Below are 23620 nucleotides of genomic sequence, written 5' to 3'. Positions count from 1 at the left end.
GACGCATTGTGAGCTTGTAGATCTGCCATTTTCAAATGGCCGAAATTATATAGGGCTGAAGTGGTTAATGTATGTTCTCTACAGAGAAACTAGTAACTAAAGTCAAATAATTGTAGTGGAGTAAAAGTACAATATTTGCCTCTGAGATGTAGTGGAGTAAAAGTATAAAAGTATTGAAAATTGGAAATACTCCAATGAAGTAAAAATTCCTCAAAAGTGTACAAGTACAGTACTTAAAAGTAAAGTAAATGTACTTACTTTACAACACTGATAAACACAAATTCAATCAGACATACATACTGCATACATATTATTGGAGTGGTTCTCAAAGTGAGGTCCAGGGACCCTCTGGCTCTGGGTTACTTGAGGGGGGTTAGGGTTAGGCCTACAGTTCTGTAACTCTGAGAGTGTTGTACACTCTCAGAGTTATGGTGGATCTGGTTGGATCTGGTTCCTCCGGTTTCGGATCCCAACCCTAAATATTACTGTCTCCAAAATCCCAGACAAATATCTATTCCCATATCACACTATTGATATGTCAATATACGTCCTACATGAAATGTAGTTTTAATGATATTAAAGTAGATGCAACATTTGAAGAAAAACAAAAGCATGAAAACAAATCATTTATTTCTTTAGAAATATTCTGACATAGAAGAGTTGTACCAGTGAATAATATCCAACATGTTTGCCACCATTCCTTTGGATCTTGATGGAGAAATTCGGGCCATGAAAAAAATATATAAAACTTTTGTCCCTAAAAGCAAAGTCCCACCAGTTTCAACTTTATAGAGTTCAGAGGCAGGGGAGATGTTCACTTTGGCCTTGTGCCCTTTCCATTTCAGAAGATAGACATTAGACCCTTTTCCATTTCAGAAGATAGACGTTATACCCTTTTCCATTTCAGAAGATAAATACAAGACCTTTTCCATTCAGAAGGTAGGTATAGAAAGTATGGTAGGCAGGTAGGCAGGCACTAGGTAGGTAGGTAGGTAGGTGTCAGAACTAATGGACGGATTGCAGAAACAGTGAAACCCTCAGTCCACTGTGGGAAGAAGGGCAGAAGCAGGAACACCACAGAAAGCTAGGCTGCAACACCTCCAACGGCCAGCAGAAGGCAGCACCTCCTCATTCCACTGACATCCTGCACTCATTCCTGGATATGGGAGATACAAAGAAATCATGATGGAGTCAAACCAATAATAATAACAACAACAACACTAGTAATGTATTATTAAATATCATGCTGACGTTCTAAATATCATGTATATAATCCGTTTTCACATATGCTATCTGTATATGCTATATGCTATTGTGAATTTGTACTTCCATGTACTGTTATTCTCATGTCTTACTAAATAAAGTACATCAATCAATCAATCAATATATATGTACTGTCTATATCTTTATTTGTTCTATTTAACCTGTCCCCCCCCCCCCACCCCCCCATCTCTTTCGCTTTGCTCTCACGCCACCTCTATGCTCGCTGTTCACACAGAATACTACAAAATGATTAATTTCTCGTAAACCTCTGATGTGACAAATGTAGCACTTGACCCTAGCCTTGACGACCATGCAGTCTTATGCAAAGAAGGTTAAAATAAAGTTGCATGTTATTTAGACCAGTGGTTCTCAACCTTTTCAGGCCGCGAACCCCCAAAATAAATCACCCCACCCTGACAAGCACTTGGAATTGTAGGAGTTGAGGCATTACATTTAGTTTGACTCGGTTCCACAGATAAATATTGGGAAAATAGCCGAACTGTAGATCGGCTATTTTCGAAATTGTTACCTCTTTCTTAAATTATTTGACAATTTGGCCAATGTTTGAACAGTTATAGTATAGTTTGTTGATTACTTTTGATGCAGTAATAGTATTTTTCCATTTTCTTCCCTAGATGCTAGGTTTTTGTTTACCTGACATCCTATAGTTTATATAATTTCAATATACAGATTATTTATTTTTTATATTATATTGTTTAGACTGATACTAGCCGGTTCTTGGTTTACCTATGATCCTAGATTACTGAGGCACTACACGGTCTCTCTGCATTTGATGTATGTGTTTACCTTGCTTACTGTAAGTTGCTCTGGATAAAGAGCATCTGCTAAATGCCTAAATTGTAAATTAAACTGATTCAAATTAATATTAATATTCTTTAACAACAGATGTGTGATTAATTCAACTGTGAGCACTGGGATTCAGAATGATATACATGTTTAACGTTATGACTATCACAGTACATTGTGTACAATATGTTATCAAAGTGGCAGGTTATACATTGCATAGGCTGTGTGGGTTAGGGCGGGGTTACAGTCTGTTATGAAATCAGCCACCACCACCCCCCGTCTGTCTGTCTCTCTCTCTCTCTCAAAACAATAACAAAAATGTAACAATAAAAACATCACGTCCCCAAGTGTGATATAAAGGTGCAGCCAAGTTCATTAATTCAATGTTGAAAGTGTTATGTGACGTTATTTGATTTGACTGACTGTCCCCATATGCAATGTAATAATTACTGCTAATTATGTTACTGTTAATGTCCAGTAGACAGACAGAGACTAACTATCTAATTTATATTATAGAGGACAGACAGACAGATAGATATCACTCACACACACACACACACACACACACACACACACACACACACACACACACACACACACACACACACACACACACACACACACACACACACACACAGGATTACTTATTAGGGGAAGGATTACTTCTGAAATCTGAACTAAGTTTTGTGTTTTAGTAGGCAATGACTATAAACCATGTAATGTTACCCAATGTAACATTAACACATCTTTCACAAGCTACAGGCTCAACTCCAGTTGGTTACAGTCTACAGATAATTATAGCAATTAGTTGAGTTGCAGCTTCCATATTGTGTTTGCTATTGTTTAGTAGTAATGTATGTCTGTTTCACAACACATTGGTACTCAGTCACACACACAATAATAGGCCTCAAGCTGTGTTTCACCCTTTTGACAGATTGATATGTATGTCACATGCATTTTTTTGAGAAAATGTTAATCAAATCCACACACACACACACACACACACACACACAAAACCGACTAGTTGAATTATACTTTGGTTGCGAGCCTGTCCAGCCTGGTAACAGGATAGGTGGACACTATAGGGACATCTGGGCACCTCGATGTAAAATTGGCTATTTTGTCCAAAATTTAAAAAAACATGCTTAAACATTCGACAAAGGTCTAATATGTCTGCAATTGCTACAAATTGCTACAAAACCTGTCATCATTACACATGTGCCCAGATATCCCTATATAGTCCATGAGCCAGACAAGATTTCATTATCAAAAGAGTGGGCAAAACCAAACCTATATTAGATTGTTCATAGGGTCAATACGAGTAAATAAATATATGATAACCTCTCCACAGGAGTAGCTTTTTCATGGTTATCACACATTTTGTTATTTTCCCCATACGTACATGACAGGTGAAAAAATAACATTTAAAAAAGAGTTATCATAATGAAACTTCCTGAGTTGATTACTTACATGAAGACAATGATTTATCATATAACAAGTTTTCTGAAATTGTATATTTAAATATGCAAATTAGGAAAATATGCCTGAATTTGCATAACTTTCCAGAATCAACTTGGACAAAACCGACTAGTTGAATTATACTTTGGTTGCGAGCCTGTCCAGCCTGGTAACAGGATAGGTGGACACTATAGGGACATCTGGGCACCTCGATGTAAAATTGGCTATTTTGTCCAAAATTTAAAAAAAAAATAGAATATTTGAAAAATGGTCTTAACTCTTAAGTAAAGTAGCTCAATAAAGAACCTCTCACTCCGCTATACAGCTCCGAGATGAGGTTCTATGTGGTTACCTTCCAGAATCGGGTGAACGTCCGCCAAGGCTCCGCTGTTTACCCTTTTGTATATGTTGTATCCCAAAACTAATGGTAGATTCCAAGCCGCACGGATGTTTAAAGTTTGGAACGGAGCATAATATTTTAGGTCCGAAGCGAAACTACCCGTTTAAATCGCTTATTTAGTCAGTCTGTGGCCATGTTTCCCATTCAACCCGGAAAACCCCCCTACGTCCGCTGCCAGTACTGCTCCCGGTTTGGCTACAATGGGAAACATGGCCACAGACTGACTAAATAAGCGATTTAAACGGGTAGTTTCGCTTCGGACCTAAAATATTATGCTCCGTTCCAAACTTTAAACATCCGTGCGGCTTGGAATCTACCATTAGTTTTGGGATACAACATATACAAAAGGGTAAACAGCGGAGCCTTGGCGGACGTTCACCCGATTCTGGAAGGTAACCACATAGAACCTCATCTCGGAGCTGTATAGCGGAGTGAGAGGTTCTTTATTGAGCTAAAGTAAAGTAAATTATACATGAGCAGAACATGCTTAAACATTCGACAAAGGTCTAATATGTCTGCAATTGCTACAAATTGCTACAAAACCTGTCATCATTACACATGTGCCCAGATATCCCTATATAGTCCATGAGCCAGACAAGATTTCATTATCAAAAGAGTGGGCAAAACCAAACCTATATTAGATTGTTCATAGGGTCAATACGAGTAAATAAATATATGATAACCTCTCCACAGGAGTAGCTTTTTCATGGTTATCACACATTTTGTTATTTTCCTCATACGTACATGACAGGTGAAAAAATAACATTTAAAAAAGAGTTATCATAATGAAACTTCCTGAGTTGATTACTTACATGAAGACAATGATTTATCATATAACAAGTTTTCTGAAATATGCAAATTAGGAAAATATGCCTGAATTTGCATAACTTTCCAGAATCAACTTTGGAACATTGGACAAAGTCAGAGGTCAACATTCTTATTTCATTTTGTTAAGATGTTGGAGTCAAAGGTTTTTAACGAGGGAATATTCAATATCTGGCTCAATTTTGGGGCTCTGGCTCATGAACTAAATGCCTAATTTGCATATCTAAATATACAATGTCAGAAAACTTGTAATACGATAAATCATTGTCTTCTTGTAAGTAATCAACTGGGGAAGTTTCATTATGATAACTCTTTTTTAAATGTTGTCATTTTTTCACCTGTCATGTACGTATGGGGGAAATTACAAAATGTGTGATAACCATGAAAAAGCTACTCCTGTGGAGAGGTTATCATATATGTATTTACTCGTATTGACCCTATGAACAATTTAATATAGGTTTGGTTTTGCCCACTCTTTCGATAATCATTGCTCAATTTTGGGGCTCTGGCTCATGGACTAATAGCGCCTATTCTGATTCCACGAGCCTGACCTTGTCGCGCGGCCAAAAACAAAAGTAGCCGATCTACAAGCTCACAACAGCGACGCGTTGTGAGCTTGTAGATCCGCTATTTTTTTGGCCGCTTCAAACTCTTCAAACTCTCTTGTAAGCGTGTGAATGGCGCAACTACTATAACAGCTATGGCTCACACGACGGCTGAACTTCAACCTGGTGTTTGCATTTCTCCATTTACAGTCCGTACTACAGAAACGTTCAGATTTCAAATACAAAGTGCTTACCCCATGGCCACGGGTTCTCAGAAGTATCGTATTGTTCAATAAAAAGCATTTTAATCCGACCGGTGGACATTTCTTTGAATTCTCTCCATCTGCTTTCAAATACGCGGCCCTATCGGTTGGGAGGTGTATTGCTTTCTGATACATTATGAGAAAATGGCCGCCAATCGGATTAAAATGTTCTTTATTGAACAACAACGGAAGATACGGGTACATACACCTACCCGAAGTGAATTGTAACATCCGTGGCCATGGGGTAAGCACTTTATATTTAAGATCTGAACGTTTATGTAGATGTACGGGCTGTAAATGAAGAAAGTGCAAAAAAACAGGTTGAAGTTTCGTCATGACTGTCATCATATGACAGTCATATTTCAGGGCTACTATACCATTCAAGCCAGGTCCAGTTTCTTCTGCGTCTCTGCCAGCTTGTCCTGCAGCCTCTTCTTCCTCCAGTCTAAGAACTGTCTCCTCATGCGGTTGGCCTGCCAGCCGGACAAGAACCCCACACCGAACGTTAAAAGCACCGCCACTGTCAGTGTCCTCTCCGAGACGTCCGCCATGTTCACCTCTCTCTCTCTCTGCTGTGTTCCGTGAGCAACGATAACGGAGCAACAATAAGACTTCCGGTGGACGATCTCTTCAGAATAAGAGTACCCTCTAGAGCAAAAAGGAGCCATTGAAAAAACGGTTAATTTGCACATTAAAACTATAAATTAAGCATTTAAACGACATATTATGTTTCTATACAACACATATTATGTTTCTGTGTAACAAAAACGGTTTTTAAAACATTAATAATTTATCTAAATGGATAAATGGTCAGAAAAGGTCAGAAAAGTGCAGTTTTCAGACAACAGTGGACACTGGACAGGCGCCGGCGGACACTGCCAACACTTCTGACATACGCACGCGTGCGGGGACACCTCCCCTACAACGCCACACTCTCGGATAAGCCCGAGAGGTGTAAAAAAAAGTGTGGCGGACCGTCCAGTGAGGTCAGAGGTCAGAAAAGTGCCGTTTTCAGACAACAGTGGACACTGGACAGGCGCCGGCGGACACTGCCGACACTTCTGACATACGCACGCGTGCGGGGACACCTCCCCTACAACGCCAAACTCTCGGATAAGCCAGAGAGGTGTAAAAAAAAGTGTGGCGGACCGTCCAGTGAGGTCAGAGGTCAGAAAAGTGCCGTTTTCAGACAACAGTGGACACTGGACAGGCGCCGGCGGACACTGCCGACACTTCTGACATACGCACGCGTGCGGGGACACCTCCCCTACAACGCCACACTCTCGGATGAGCCCGAGAGGTGTAAAAAAAAGTGTGGCGGACCGTCCAGTGAGGTTGACCAGTTATTGATGGATATGTGTTGATACTTCCACACAACAGACATGGCTATGGACAAGCCTTGCTTCTATTTCAGTTTCCCAGTTTGACATCAGTATACATTTTCAAGACCATTAATAAAGGCTCACACCAACATCTCGTTCTGTGTCTCTCTCCGTTCCTGAGATAAGACTGATGTAACATTGACTGTGACGATGATTGTGCCATTTATCTAGGGCAGCCTGGAGATCATTTCTACCAAGTTCCATGAAAATCTGCCACTCTCTTCTGGAGTTATTTTCTACTCAACAGACTTGCACACAGGAGTATTATTTTGTGTTATTGTGCTTGTCATAATTAGAAACAATTGCTGGCTGTAGGCTATTAAACGCTGACTCAAGTAACAGTCTCGCTCACTAAGAGTCAAATAAAGTCAAAGGACGGAGATAGGTATTAGGCCTACTATATAAACTAATGCGAGAACTGCAGCATATTTGACACAAACCCAGTTTGACTCCAGTAAACAACACTATCATTTACGTTGAAATAGTGTATACGTTTTGTAAGTGACTATAGCAGAACCCCACAATTTTTAACATTCACAATTATAAAGAATGAAAATAAACTTTTAAGTGCATACTTTTAGTGGCATGTCTATTACATCATGTGTACCTACCAGCTTAATATCAATCAGGCAATGGATGTGGAGCCATTTCAAAATGTGTGACATTTTCAAAGAGAACTCTGGAACTAATCTGAACAAGAATCAAGAGGGATTTATTTGTCACTTACTCAATACAGGTACAAGCAGTGAAAAGTTGAGACCTGTTTCTACAGAGACTGTGCTAATACAACCAAACAAAATATGTCAGTAACAAGTAACAATACTGATGTAATGAAGTAGAAAAAAAATCCGAGAGTGTGGCGTTGTCCAGTGTCCACTGTTGTCTGAAAACGGCACTTTTCTGACCTCTGACCTCACTGGACGGTCCGCCACACTTTTTTTTACTCCTCTCGGGCTTATCCGAGAGTGTGGCGTTGTAGGGGAGATGTCCCCGCACGCGTGCGTATGTCAGAAGTGTCGGCAGTGTCCGCCGGCGCCTGTCCAGTGTCCACTGTTGTCTGAAAACGGCACTTTTCTGACCTCTGACCTCACTGGACGGTCCGCCACACTTTTTTTTACACCTCTCGGGCTTATCCGAGAGTGTGGCGTTGTAGGGGAGGTGTCCCCGCACGCGTGCGTATGTCAGAAGTGTCGGCAGTGTCCGCCGGCGCCTGTCCAGTGTCCACTGTTGTCTGAAAACGGCACTTTTCTGACCTCTGACCTCACTGGACGGTCTGCCACTTTTTTTTATTTTTATTTTTTACAAATTATCTCTCAATGTTCACCAACATTCTGTACTACTGGTCTGTATCAATTTTCTATCAAGTTCAGGGGCGCTCAGTTATGGAACAGTTCTCACACACACACACACACACACACACACACACACACACACACACACACACACACACACACACACACACACACACATTTTTTGTAAATGTTTCTGAATACATTCTTATTTGTATTGTATTTTAGTTTTTCAATAGGTGAGATCAACTTTATAACCCCCCCCCATGATAATTTTCCAAGAGTGACCTGGCCTAGAGGCAGCATCATTACAATAATGGACAAACAATACAAAAACAATACATATGTAACAAACACAAATGAATATCCAGTTAAAGTGCAAAACAGGATCAGAAACTGTGATAAGTGCACATTTAATGGGGATCAATAGCCAGTTTAAATCAGGAACAACCTAGCACTTGGAAGTGATCTAGTATAAGCCATTTAAAAAGACATACATCATAAATATATTTTTAAAAATACATTTGTGTCTTTAAAAAGAAAATTGGCACTTAGAAGTGTTCTAGTATGTGCCATTTAAAAGACATACATCATAAATGTATTTTTAAAATAGATTTGTGTCTTTTAAAAAACATTACAAATTCGTTTTCTTATTTTGAAGGCAACCGGAAACCTTATTGTTGCTAGCTCAAAAACCGGATGTCTTATCGTTGCTCCCGGAACGGAGCTCTCTCTCTCTCAAGGATCTGGAAGAGAACTACAGGAAGCTATCCTCCGCTACCATAGAACTACAGGAAGAGAACTACAACAGGAAGCTATCCTCCTCTACGATAGAACTACAGGAAGAGAACTAGAGGAAGCAGTGTTGCCAGGTTTTGCGAGAGAAACAAGCAACCAGGTCTATGAAAACAAGTTACAAGGAGTCCCCTGGCCTAATTAATCAATGTGCTGCAGTTGGCACCTGGCACCTGTCTCCCCCACATGCAGATGGCATCTAGATCCTTCCACAATGCACATTAATGTGGTTTTATTTAGTTTTACTTATTATTTTCTGCTCCCACATCATTTATTGATTGATTGATTGGTTGCAGACAAGAAAAAACACACATCTATAACATGTAGCCTAGAATGGACCGAAGTGGATTGAGATGCACTCAGCGTTGATCTGAAATCACATTAATCTGCAAAAAAAAAAACTTTTAGAGTTGGGGAAATATGCATAAAAGAAGTGAATTTTAGGTTAAATGTAAACACTAGGGCAAGGGTCTTCAACCTTTTCAGGCCAAAGACCCCCTAGCTGAGAGATGAAGCAGGGACCCCCGCCACATATTGTATAAAATTGTGTTGCAGATTAAGCCTTTTCATAGATTTCATCAGTGTTGTGTGAACTAATGTTTTTTGTTTATTTCACTTAAACCCTCAATACTTGGTAATCTTGATCGTTGGCTCTGTACTTGGCTCTGTGCTCTTTATTCCCTCAACACCAACTCGCTTTGCCGAACATAGCTGATCTACAAGCTCACAACGCCTGTTGTGCCCTGTTGAAGACCCCTGCACAAGGGGGTGCCAATAGCCATTCCCATTCACATAGACCCCAAATGACGCTCCTGAGTGAGTCCTCTGTAGAAAATAATACCAACCCAGATTGTGTGTTTGTGTCTGTGCAGGGGGATTCAGGCGGTCCCCTGGTGTGTGAAGAGAATGGAACCTACTTTGTCACTGGAGTGGTGAGCTGGGGGGAAGGCTGTGGACAACCCAACAAGCCTGGTGTCTACGTCAATGTCTACAGGTTTATCGACTGGATCAATGGCTGGATTAAAAGGTAGGGTAAGTGATATTTTTGGTTAAAACAAAACGTTTTTTTTGTTAAAAGGTTAAAGCACTATATTCTGATAGTAATCATTGCTATAGAGTGTTTCTTCAGTAATCGGAGTCTCCCTGTCTCTCCAGCTCTTTATTAAACAGATAATACATTTTCAGGTAGGTGACAAAATGTCTTTGTGCCATCACTTCCAATTTCACTGGTTTAATCTGTATCCTGACTGAGTTCTCTATCCTGATTGGATAAAATTGGTATCCTGACCTGAAAATGCATTTTCTGTTTAATAAAGAGCTGGACAGACATGGTTACTGAACAAACATTCTATAGCAACGAGTAAAATCTAAATATAGAGCTATTTAACACGTATTTAAACTAAAGAAAATCACGTACCCTACCTTTCACTGAAAACATTCCCCTGCCTCTTGTGTGTGCCTGTACTTATGTCTGCAAGCCAATACCGGTGTTGTTTTATATATTTTGATTTATTTAAATCTTAATTGAACAGACATAAATGCAATCAAATACAGATACACAATATAAAGTGTGTGTGTGTGTGTGTGTGTGTGTGTGTGTGTGTGTGTGTGTGTGTGTGTGTGTGTGTGTGTGTGTGTGTGTGTGTGTGTGCGTGAGCGTGGTTTGAAAAGAAAAACAACTTAAAGGATGTGGTTTACTTTGACAAAACCATTTATTGTTATTTTTCATCCAATATTTTATTCAAACATGTACTCCCAGTCCAGCCTTGAGTTCTTACTAGAGCCACCGTTGCATTTCTTATAAAACTGAACCTGCCAGACATACGTACATCACAGATCAAACTAAGTTCTTACTCAGATAAACATCACTTTTTACCACATAACAAAAACAGCCGTCGTAATGCAATGCTGAGTGGTATGGCTAAAGTTACTCACTTTAGCTTGCAGCATTTTATTCACTTATAAAGATATAAAACAAATGATTAATAAATACTTTGGTTATTGCAGCAAGAGCTTGGGAGACATTACCGGTGCAGCCCTTTTTCCCCCCTCCTTTCTCATCAACACACCAAACACATAACAGCAAAACGCTCAACTTTCTTTAAACTCTCTACATGACCTATGCTCTCTCTGACGTGGAAAGCCCTGTGACTGCATCATGACTTTATATGGTTCATGAAACCCATTCATTTTATGCACAAAACTCCACCCATCAAACTTTCTACAAACATGGCAAAAGTCCATCTCTCCATTGACATGCGTAAAACTGCAATCTGTAACTCTTATGTCCGACCTGGGATTTGAATCTGAGGTCTCCTGCATGAGACCACATTTCTACCGCTCATCGTTTTATGAGCTTCAGGCAGTAATAAGTGTCAATATTATAACTAATACTCGTTATATTGTATTAACATACTACAGAATGCTTAAAATGATGTTTCACTCATTGAAAAAGTTCCGGATTGCAGCTTTAGTTCCCTTCAAAGTCTCTCATGTCGCACCTGGTTTACTGTCCAGAAACGAGCAACCAAGCAAAGTACAGTACCTGCCATAATGCTGCCTGTAAACTGCAAATTAAAGCTCTACTCAACAATCTAGAAGGCTCATTTATGCTTCGCCGCTCGCCACTTTTCGCTCAACAAAAAGTGACGTATTTTAAACGGACAAAAGTGGGCGTGTGATGAAGTATATATGAGCCTAAAATACCCGTTCTCAACGCCGGGTCCGGGGACAACCAAGGGGTTCAAATGGACCCTTAAGGGTCTGTAACTCTGAGAGTGTACAAATGGAACCAAATGGACCCTTAAGGGTCTGTAACTCTGAGAGTGTACAAATGGAACCTTACAGGTCTGTAACTCTGAGAGTGTACTAATGGAACCAAATGGACCCTTACAGGTCTGTAACTCTGAGAGTACGAATGGAACCTACAGGTCTGTAACTCTGAGAGTGTACGAATGGAACCAAATGGACCCTTACGGGTCTGTAACTCTGAGAGTGTACGAATGGAACCAAATGGACCCTTACGGGTCTGTAACTCTGAGAGTGCACAAATGGAACCAAATGGACCCTTACAGGTCTGTAACTCTGAGAGTGTACACTCTCAGAGTTAAATGAGCACTGAGGATTTTACAGTGTAGATTGGGGTTCTAGTATGGTTTAGTGTTCAGTGATTCTCTTAATTTCAAGGGACCCCCAGGTTGATATGCATTTAACTCATTTTGGGTGGGAACCCCTATTTGTAACTATACCTTTCAGGACGGGAACCCCTTTTGGGGTTGTTGTTGCTATGTACAGTATATAACAACATCATTATTTTTTCATTTTTGAGTTACGGGTAAGTTTTTCTGAAAACTTATGTCAGGATTTAGAAGGCGTTTTTAGGATCGGCCTAAATGAGTCAATAGACCACAAACCACCATTTGATTCACATTTTCTATCTCTGAGATAAAAGAAAACCTCAATTTGTGCACTCTCTGAGTTACAGATCCCAAAAAGGGCCAATTTGGACCTCTTGGTGGTTCCCCGGAAACCGACTTTTAGAACCAGGCGCACTAAAAAGGTTTTCATCTACGCCTCCTCGATGGCCGCCATGTTCCTGGACGAGGACGTCTTGACGGAGTCCTCCAGGGCAGAGGACGAGGACATGGAGGACGAGGCGGCCATGGAGGAGGTCTGTTTGGAGGAGGAGGACGAGACGCTCTTCTTCTCCATGGACCTGAAAGAGGAGGAGGAGGTGGAGGTGGAGGTGGAGGAGGAGGTGGTCTTCTTCTGCTGCTGCACCGTCTGGATGGTCTTCTTCCTCTTGACGTGGAGGACCTCCATGGCGTCCATGTTGACGCCGGGCTGCATCATCTCCCCCGTGGTGGTCTCCTCCGTCTGCTCTGAGGAGCACTGGTCCTCCTGCTGCTGCTGCTCCATCATCTGCTGGTGCTGGAGCTGCATGGAGGGATGAGTGGGTGAGTGGATGGATGGATGGGTGGGTGAGTGAGTGAGTGAGTGAATGAATGAATGAATGAATGATTGAATGAGTGAGTGAGTGAGTGAGTGAGTGAGTGAGTGAGTGAGTGAGTGAGTGAGTGAGTGAGTGAGTGAATGTCGTCATCATGTTTTGGTACTGTGATCATAGAACTACAGTTAAAGGGATAGTTCACCCAAAAACATATATTTTTTTCTATCGATTAGCCAATAATTTGATGACCGGCAGCGGTCATCTCCTTTGGCTATTGGCTTAGGAATGCGACAAAAAAAAAAATATCGATGAATTCAAGTCTCCATGGGGTGACTAATCGATAGAAACATTTTTATTTTTGGGGGTGAACTATGCCTTTAAAGGTCTGAATCCACAGAAAGTGTTTTCTGAGCGGAGGAGCGATCTGGATATCATGTCCAGAGTGTATTGGCGCCTGCAGCAGCGTTCGACCCTATGAACCGTTGCATGTGCTCGAAAGTCATGTCATCTGCGTTACTGGCACAAATGGCCTCGCTGAAACAACAGTAAACATGGACTTCTCAGGGTTGTGGTAACCATTCGAAGTCAACTGGTAAATGACCAGGTTGTCCGACACAGCCAAGAGGATTAAACATGGCATTGATGAGCAGCGCAACTATGTTCTGCTTGAAGCACCCAGGGCGTTCCGCCAAAGAACACCGGATGGTGCATGAGAGCAATGAAACTCGAAGCTCGGGCGCTCCAGCGCGTCTTTACCATAGAAATGCATGGCAGAAAGGCCCTGGCAGCCCAAAAAAAATACGTTCTGTGGATCCCGCGACTTACAGAGCATAACTAATCTGTTCCCTCACCATCATCATATGTTGGCATTGTGATCATAGAACTAGAGTTGTGTCATTCTCACCATCATTATATGTTGGTACTGTGATCATAAAACAGTTACAGTATATAACTATCATTCTCACCATCATTAAATGTTGGTACTGTGCAATGGCCTCATCGGTGGTCACTCCCTCAGCCAGGCCCAGCTCTGCGGCCCGGCGGGCCAGCTCAGCCTTGTGGGAACCAGGAGGGGTCCAGCCCGCTCCCCTGATCCAGTTCAAGTCCGCCTTGTAGTTCACCTGCAACAGGTAGGATTTAATTTTTTACAACAATCACAGCATGTGCTATATGTCTTCACAACATCATATTTATTCAGGGTTAGTATATATATGTATATAAGGGGAACCGCTCAGTAGGAGTGTAGGCTGCCATGGGGAGAGGTTGACAGTGACACTTTGCCTCTCCATCAACTTCAGTTGTTTGAAGTGTCTGTGGCCTCATGCATATGAAACTGGGGGGGGGGGGGTCCTTGAAATGAAAAATAAAAAAGTTGTCCTATATAAACCAAGCCCCACACTCACGTCGCTCTGCAGCTTGTAGGCCTGCTTGGCGTGCTTCACGTCGAGCTGCTGGGCGTCACAGGTGTAGCTGTGGAGCCTCTGGCGGTAGGTCAGGTCGCTGGCCTGCGCCTGGCTCTTCTTGGCCTGCAGGAACTCGGGCCGGTCGCTGCTGACGTTCTGGTAGTGCGAGCGCTCCTCCTTGGACTGCCGCTTGTACTCCAGGCTGCTCTGCAGCTTGCTGGCGGCCATGTTGTGCACCATCTTGGGGTCGTCCTGCACGCACTGCAGCCCCACCTGCTGGCCCTTGTCCTTCACGTGGGACTCTTTGTAGCGGAACTGTTTTGATTGAATTGATTGAATACTTTAGTAACAGTGGTGGAAAAAGTACTCAATTTTTTTTTAAACAAGTCCGGAATTAAAAATGTACTTGAGTAAAAGTACAAAAGTATTGGTATCAAAATGTACTTAAAAGTATCAAAAGTAAAAGTGCTCGTTGCGCAGAATGTCCCATTTCACAAGTTTTCCAATGTATAAAATGTATAAAAAATATTTTGAAAATAGCAGATCTACAAGCTCAAAACGCGTCGCATCGCGAAGCGTTGTGAGCTTGGTAGATCTGCTATTTTCAAATAGCCTAAGTATATGTAGGGCTGAAGTGGTTAATATATGTTTTATAATAATAATCAATAGCTAAAGAACTACAGTACATTAGAATTTAGTCAGTATACATGTACTGTCAGCGGTTGTGCTTAAACTCACATCACTGGCGATTTCTCTGGACGCCTTGGCGGTCTGGAAGGGAATGGCGTCCAACCTCAGGTCAAAGCCTGCTGATCGACCCTGATCCGCCGAAGCCTTGTAAACTTTCTACATAACATAAGATAACAAAAGTTAAAGCTGCACTTTGTAACTTTCCTCTTCTAACCCAGATTTGAACCCGGTGCTGAACTTTTTACCATTGAGCTAATAGAGCCATGCTTGCTTGCTCAGGGGATAAATTGAATCTTGACCATCAGGTCAAAATTCGTGTCAGATGATGATCCTGTGTCAGGTGAGACATGACCTTTGACACAATCTAAATGTCTCAATAAAAGAGCAGGGAGACAAAATACAACCACCCCAATTGTATATGTTATATTGTATTAACATACTCCACCATACAGATTGGACAAAATGACATTTCATTCATAAAACAAAAGTTACTATACTAAGTTAATATATATATTAAAATGTTTGCACAAAATTTGTGCAAACATTTTAACATTTTAATGTTCAAGATTGTTTTTTAAATAGCAGATCTACAAGCTCATAGCACGGCACTCGGTGCCGCGCTATGAGCTTGTATATCTGCTATTTTTGAACAGCCAATGAAATCTTAAAATGACACAGATTCTTTCCCGGTCTAAATGGGTTAAGAGAAACTAACATTTCCCGAAATGTCTTACATTGCTGATTTGCTGGGCGTTGAGCTTTGCTCGGAGGAAGTCTGGGTCATCAAAGTGCAAGGTGTACTTATGCATATCCTCGTTCTTCCCAGATTTGTACAGCCTCTGTGAGATGGAGACATGAAAACGAGTGTTAACATTACTTGAATGTTCCATCCCGTACATTTCTGGCGGCAACATTATTTTGGTGTACTTTTTTTTGTTGCTTAATAGTGTTTAGAGAACTAGTCAAAAACACATTTTATGTGGAGAGGTTATTGTGAAAAATATACCAGTGAACAACATACTTCTTAATTTTAAAAGTCAAACAGTATGACTTTAACATTATTATGGTTTTAAATTAGCCAATGGTGTTAAACAGCTGACAGGATGTTTGACAAAGGTTTTCACGGGTCTCCTAGCAACACCAGGATGTTGAGCAGCTTACCTCGCTGTTCTGCTGGTAGCTGTGTTTAGCATGAACCATGTCAGGAGAGTCTGCTACGGCCGTGAACTTCAGACTGTCTGGAAGCTGACGATACTTCTTCTGTAGAGAGTACGCGCACACGCACACGCACACGCACACGCACACACGCACACGCACACGCACACACACACGTTAATATCTCTGTTTACATACGGCACTTTGGCTACATTTATATGTATTCCTGTTAATAGCTCAACACACAATTCCAGTCTAAGTACAGAGGAACAAGCAAGAGTTCTGTAGTATACTTTAATCTGGATGCCTGAATGGATGTCTGACCGCACTTTGTAGCACAGTCTCGCTATTGAAGTCACTGTGTCTGTGTGTGCGTGCGTGGGATTCTAACAGCAATAGCTCCTACAGTTCTGATCCGAGTCAACAGTCAACCAAGGAGGACCACTATTCTGAAATATTTTTTTCAAATGGGATCAACAAGCATTTCATTTGTGTTAATTTCCATCCATCTCTAATGAAAGCAGTGTGGATGGTGTAGACGTTACACCTTTTGGACACAAGAGGGCGATATAAGACAAATACATGTAGCCACACAGCAGGGAATGCAGGCTTTCCCTACTGGGACTCCCTCTTTCTTTGGTGTTTCGCCTTGATTGCGTCTAAACCCTAACATTTAACATCACTAAAACTATGCCTAAACCTAACCCTGACCCTAACCCTAACCTCACAAACACTATGCCTAAACCTAAACTTAACCCTAACTCTCACAGAAATGATGCCTAAACCTAACCTCAAAACCCTGTCCGTCTAGGCGAAACACCAAAGAAAGAGACTCTCCCTTTCCCTGCTCATGCACATGTTAATGGAGGTATCTCAGCAAGTTATTGGCTACATTTAAAAATAAATGGTTTACTTTAGATCATGTATATCTTTATTATCTTATTGACCATTCACATGGTGGACATTTGGCTCTTACTTCATATACTCTTGTATTAAAGTGTACTCACATTACTCATCATACAGTATACTCTTGTATTAAAGTGTACTCACATTACTGATCAGCTCCCCGGCCTTCTTGGCTGATTCCATCTGAGGAGCTCCAACACCGTCCCAGGCCACACCCTTCATGAAGTTCAAGTCGGACTTGTAGAGTTTCTAGCAAAGCAAAACAAAACAACATGCAGCAACACAACAGTGTGTTATAACAGCATCACAGCATGGAGAGAACAAACAAGTGATAGTACAGCACTATCTCCTAGGTTCGGTGTTTATAGTGCACCGCCCCATCCATTTATTACACTGGCCTGGGGCGCAGCCCCAGGAAAGAGAAAAAGAAAACATCGGAGAAAACAAAGAAAGCTGCAGTAATGGTGTATCTACCTCGCTCTGCAGTAATGGTGTTGGTGGAAAAAGTACTCCCATTTTTGACTTGTGTAAAAGTATCAATACTGCAATGTAGAAATACTCTGTTACAAGTAAAAGTCTGTAATTAAAAATGTACTTGAGTAAAAGTACAAAAGTATTGGTATCAAAATGTACTTAAAGTTCCAAAAGTACAAAGTACTCATTATGCAGAGGGTCCCATTTCACAAGTTTTCAAATGTATCAAATATTTTGAAAATAGCAGATCTACAAGCTCACAATGCGTCGCATCGGGACGCGTTGTGAGCTTATAGATCGGCTATTTTCAAATCCCCGAATTGCATAGGGCTGAAGTGGTTAATGTATGCTTTGTAATAATAATCAAAATCTACACACTAAAGTTTTCAAATAATTGTAGTGGAGTAAAAGTATAGTATATGCCTCTGATATGTAGTGGAGTAGAAGTGAAAGTACAGAAAATTGGAAATACTCCAGCAAAGTAAAAAATACCTCAAAATTGTACTTAAGTACAGTAGTTGAGTAAATGTACTTAGTTACTTTCCACCACTGTCTAGCTCGCTCTGCAGTAACGGTGTATATCTACCTCGCTCTGCAGGTTGTAGGCCTTCTTGGCCCACTGGACCTTCATGTCGTCGGGCAGCACGGTGTAGGCGTGCAGCCTGGTCTTGTAGTCCTGGTCGCTGGCCAGCGCCTGGGCGTTCTTGGCCATCACCAGGCCCATCATGTCCTTATTGAGGTGGTACTGGCCGCTGGTGCTCAGCGCGTCCTTGCGGTAGCCCTGGTCGCTGCACAGGCGGCCGGCCTGGAGGCAGTGGAGGAGACGCGGGTCGTCCAGCACGCTCTTGGAGCCGATGTGCTTGCCCTTGTTCAGCACGTGGGTGTGTTTGTACTGGTACTGTAGGGAGGGAGGAGAGTACACCGTTACACACTTTGAAAAGCAGTGTTTCTCAAACCTTTCAAATGAATGTGTATTTGGCCACGGAACCCCCATTTTTCTCAAACGTTCCACATTTTACAAACGTTTTCAAGATTCTTTTGAAAATAGCAAATCTACAAGCTCATGCGACGCGTCGCTATTTTCAAATAACCAATGTATATAGGGTTAAAGTGGTTAAACAGATTTTAGCTGGGGACCCCGTGGAACCACCTCAAGGACCCCTGGGGGTCCCCGGACCCCACTATCCGATCCGGTCACTATGCACATATATATGGTCGTGTGCATATGTGGGACCAACTTCAAACTCGGCTAGGACTCGATGGAGTGCGCTGCTTGCCCCCGAGCAGTGGTGTAATGGTGATTTTATTCCGGCGGTATGGTACGGCGTTACTGCGGTGGCGTGCACCGTACCGTGCCGTACATGCATGTGTGAGTGAAAAAAATACTGGCCACACGCCACACGCCACTCTTTTACTTCTACTCCACTACATCTCAGAGGCAAATATTGTACTTTTACTCCACTACAATTATTTGGAAACCTTAGTTACTAGTTACTTTGCAGATATAAATGATTATATTATAAAACATACATTAACCACTTCAGCCCTATTTTATACATAGGCTATTTGAAAATAGCCGATCTACAAGCTCACAACACGTCGCATCGCGACGCGTTGTGAGCTTGTAGATCTGCTATTTTCAAACATTTTAGTACTCTTACTTTTGATTCTTTAAGTATATTTTGATGCCAATACTTTTGTACTTTTACTCAAGTAATATTTTGAACACAGGCCTTTCACTTGTAACAGAGTGTTTTTATATTGTGGTATTGCTACTTTTACTTAAGTCAAATATCTGAGTACTTCCACCACTCACGGCTGTATCACATGATTGTGTGAGCTCAATTACATGTCACCAGCAGCAGGGTCACTTACGTCACTAGCGATACCCGTGGAGGTCTTGGCAGCCTGGAAGGGGATGTCCTGCATGCAGAGCTTGTAGCCCTGGGCCCTCAGAGTGTGCCAGGACTCTTTGTACTTGATCTGCAATGTACAGCGTTAGCACAACATCACACATGAATTAAAAAAATATATAATATATACGGTGAGGTCCCTGGCTTAAAAACAAAACTAAAAACATTAGAGCACTAGAGCTTGCATTGCAAATGTGTGTCTCTTCAAATTTAGAGGTCAAGGTCAAGTGTTCTTTTATGTACATAAACCCAATGGAACAGCCTGGAAACTTCAGTCAAATTGACTTCTAATATGAGGTCTTTTAAGCACCTTAAAGGTAGGGTAAGTGATATTTTGGGGTATTTTTTAGTTTTTTGTTAAAGTAGGTGACAACATTTAAGCCAGTCAGGAGAGAGCACTGAAAATGCATTTTCTGTTTGTATGACTGTGTCACCCTGTGATCGGACATGTTTTTGTTAAGTGTAAGAGGACCACAATGAAAATAAAACTCAGACTTTATCTCATCCTCGGATTATTATTATAATTGTAATGTTTTGCTTTTAAAATAAAATAAACTAAAATAAACTAAAATGAAATGGTGGTCATAGGAGTGAATCCTAGCCTGGTGCCGGCTTCGCTACGTTCGGCGGACTTTTTTTTCTCTCTTCGCTTCTCAGTCTGGAGAGCACCCTATTGACTCGTTTTGCAGAACTACACTGGAACTACATATGTTACGTTGGGCAACGTCGTTGCTGATTGGATGTTGTTCAAACGAATGACGAATCACAACGATCACACTGTTTTTTTTTGTCCCGCCCCGCACCACAGACCAATCAGAAGCCACGGTAGGTTTCGAAGCTTTTGGCATGTCCCGCCTCCCTTGGAGATTTCCAGACTGAGAAGCGAAGAGAGAAAAAAAAGTCCGCCGAACGTAGCGAAGCAGGCTGGATACCAGGCTAAGTGAATCCCACTGTACCACAACTGTTTGAATCTGCTGTCTCCCTCTCACCTTTCTAAGAAATCCATCTTAATAATTAACCGTAATTAACTCTATTTTATAGTACTATATGTCATACTTTTCAGAAAGAAATAGTGAAATCATCCTAACTACAAGCTAGCAACAGATCTTATAATTGCCCTATTTTTCCCAAACAGTATGTTTTTCAAGTATCAAGAAAAACTATTATTGTTTTCCGGAAACCATATGGTGTGAGCTTATAGATCTGAACTTTTTTGAAAAATTCTGAAAATATTCACCCATAATTACATGCTCATAATAGAGATGCCAGCTTGAAAGTGTTAAGAAAATACTTAATACAGCCGACTGTCCACTCTCCTTTCAAGGAGAAAGGAGAGTGGTCAGGAGTGTTGCCATGTCTGCTCATTATAAGCAACTTGTTTTTCTGTAAAGTCGCTTGTATTGGTAGTTGCGGGTTGCAGGTTTTTTGGGCTTCTTTCTAAAGTGTATATTTGACCTTGCTTTCTAATAGTGTTTAAACCAGTGATTCTTTTTTTCATGTCAAGGACCCCCCAAATTAATATCTATTTGGCCGTGGACCCCCATCTGAAAATATTTTGTGCAGGTACCTCCCACACAACATTTGAGTTGTTAAAATGTTCCACAAATATTCAAAATATTTAAAAAAAGATTTTTAGAAAATCGCCGATCTACAAGCTCACAACGCGTCGATAGCCCATGTATATAGTCATAAAGTGTAGTTGCTGGGGACCCCCTATAGTGGTGTGATCATGTGGCCTAGTCACTTAATTTGGGCTTGTTTTCACAGACCTGGCCGCTTGTTTCTCTTGCAAAATCTGGAAACGCTGGTGTTCAGTCTATCGATTAGATCAAATATACATATTGTTGTAGGAGATAATAATAAATGTTGTTTACTTACGTCACTGAAGTTGGCAGCGTTTATCTTGGATTGTGTGAACTCAGGCAGTCCCTGGGCAGTAAGGGTGTAGTTGTGTCTGTCACTCGCTCCTTTCTCCTTGTACAAACGCTAGAAGAAAGACAGGAGGAAAGACGACAAAAAACACTTTAAACATTTAACTGCAAAATAAGAAAATCAATGACACTATTATTTCTTTTTACAAGCTATGAGGTTTCAACATGACAGAGTCATTATTTGAAACTCAAACATGTGAAGAGTCTTACGTCACTGTTTAGCTGTCCACTCATCTTGGCGTGGACGATGTCCGGAGAATCAGCCACGGATGTATGCTTGAAGCTGTACGGCTGCTGGCGATACTTTTTCTGTTCATAGTACAGGAACGTTCAAAATCAGGGCAAACATATAACTTTTGTCACACAACCGTGGAGCTCAACTTAAAGGGATAGGGGGGGACTAAAAAATTAAATGAAAAATGAATTCAAGTCTTCATGGGGTGACTTATCGATAGAGAAAAAGTATTTTTTGGGGTGAACTATCCCTTTAAATAACATACTATAACATTTGACTATAATTTTGATTAATAAATCAATAACATTTCGGACAAAATATTTGCATTTTTTGTCCGGTCAAAATAAATGGGTGAAATTAAGGCACTGTCCTTTTTTTAACACATTGATTGCCAAGAACGAGTTAACTAGTTTTTACTCGTTTTTAAAATCCATCACTTGATTGCCAAGATCGAGTTAACTCGTTTTTTTATTTTTTTTATTTGACCCAAAGACCAAGGAGATATGATTAGTCGAAGATCTAGACTCCTATCCACTTCCTTGTTAACTTAAAACTTTAAAACTTTGTATCTCAGCTCCTGAGTACTTTTTTTTTTTTTCAATGAAAAATCTCTGGCAATAAACTGCAAAAAATCTGAAATAACTCTGGCAATCAATGTGTTAAGTGGGTGAGTGTGACTTTTTTTTATAGAAAGTAACTTGTCTCACATCACTGATGAGGTCGGAGGCCTTCTTGGAGCCTTCGATCTGCAGAGCTCCAGTGCCGATCCAGGCAGCTCCTCTGAGATAGTTCAGGTCTGAACGATACACTTTCTATGGAGTGAACAGACACGCACACATATGCACGCACACACACGCACACGCACACGCACACGCACACGCACACGCACACGCACACGCACACGGAGCAAAAGAAAACAACACCAGATCATTAACCACTTGGGCCCTATTTCATACTTCAGCTATTACGAAATAATAACAGCACGTATAATTGCCCATAATAGGGATGCCAGCATGTGTTAAGAAAATACTTATAACAGACTGTCCGCTCTCCTTTCCAGGAGAAAGGAGAGCTTATCATAATGTTCATTTGATTGAAACTCCAGATGTCTGTTTAGTGTTTTTGTATAACTAGAAGTTCGGGCCGATCCGACCGATACGCCCATATATGGAGATTGTACCCATCTGTCTGTGCCCCTTTTATGCCCAATTGCCCATATATGGAGATCTCTGTATTTGTCAGTCCTTGTCCCTTTTATGCCCATATATGGAGATCCCTCATGTCATCAGTGTATGCTCATATATGGGCAATTGTCCCCTTTTGTGCCCATATATGGAGCTGACTGATTCGTCAACACACTCCATATTTGGGCATAGCTGCATTGGGAACTCCTTATGGTTATGGCTGTGACATGAGCGTGACGTCCCTAAGCCAATTTTAACATAGGATATGGAAATCCCTGATGTCATCAGTATATGCCCATATATGGGCATGTGATAGGGTTATGTCTGAGTCATAGTAACGGGCAATAAATGTCTGTGTGTGTCCCCTCCATACATCTATAAATGTCTGTGTGTGTCCCCTCCATACATCTATAAATGTCTGTGTGTGTCCCCTCCATACATCTATAAATGTCTGTGTGTGTCCCCTCCATACATCTATAAATGTCTGTGTGTGTCCCCTCCATATATCTATAAATGTCTGTGTCCTCCATATATCTCGAGACCCGTTCAACCGATCAATTTCAATCTTTCCGTACGTATCGCCGAGGACCCGAGGGAGTGCAATGCCAAGTGGGAAGTCGGTCGGTTCACCGGTTGTCCAGAAATATATCTATAAATCCACACATTCATGTCTGCCTGTCTGTGTCCCTTTTATGCCCATATTTGGAGATCCCTGACGTCATCAATGTGACATCACAGAGCATTCCTCTATGC

The 23620-nt window shown here is 41.2% G+C and overlaps 2 protein-coding genes across 2 annotated transcripts in view; both read right to left on the bottom strand.

Moving 5' to 3' along the window:
* Nucleotides 1–613: 613 nt before the first annotated feature.
* Nucleotides 614–6124, bottom strand: LOC308104625 (mitoregulin-like). The gene is made up of 2 exons (XM_080455078.1): nt 5939–6124; nt 614–1156 (listed from the first exon to the last, which is right to left on the bottom strand). The coding sequence occupies exon 1, from the start codon at nt 6110–6112 to the stop codon at nt 5942–5944; it is 171 nt and encodes a 56-aa protein (XP_080311204.1). The 5' UTR covers nt 6113–6124; the 3' UTR covers nt 614–1156; nt 5939–5941.
* A 5835-nt stretch (nt 6125–11959) lies between these two features.
* The window catches only part of LOC308104395 (nebulin-related-anchoring protein-like), a gene marked incomplete at its 5' end in the record, with an annotated part of 33971 nt that continues 22310 nt past the window's right edge, over nt 11960–23620 (bottom strand). Inside the window, 12 exons of the mRNA XM_080454803.1 lie at nt 11960–12963; nt 13942–14097; nt 14380–14694; nt 15118–15225; nt 15804–15908; nt 16231–16329; nt 17275–17379; nt 18191–18502; nt 19480–19587; nt 21396–21503; nt 21659–21757; nt 22391–22495. Coding sequence (XP_080310929.1) covers nt 12595–12963; nt 13942–14097; nt 14380–14694; nt 15118–15225; nt 15804–15908; nt 16231–16329; nt 17275–17379; nt 18191–18502; nt 19480–19587; nt 21396–21503; nt 21659–21757; nt 22391–22495 — 1989 coding nt within the window. The 3' untranslated portion in view covers nt 11960–12594. The remainder of the gene's footprint in view (nt 12964–13941; nt 14098–14379; nt 14695–15117; nt 15226–15803; nt 15909–16230; nt 16330–17274; nt 17380–18190; nt 18503–19479; nt 19588–21395; nt 21504–21658; nt 21758–22390; nt 22496–23620) is intronic.

This window comes from Gymnoscopelus braueri, assembly GCF_963280865.1.
Source record: "Gymnoscopelus braueri genome assembly, chromosome: 17".
Classification (NCBI taxonomy): Eukaryota; Metazoa; Chordata; class Actinopteri; order Myctophiformes; family Myctophidae; genus Gymnoscopelus; species Gymnoscopelus braueri.
The sequence above is the reverse complement of the archived record's forward strand: the minus strand, read 5'-3'. Positions and strand labels throughout refer to the sequence as shown.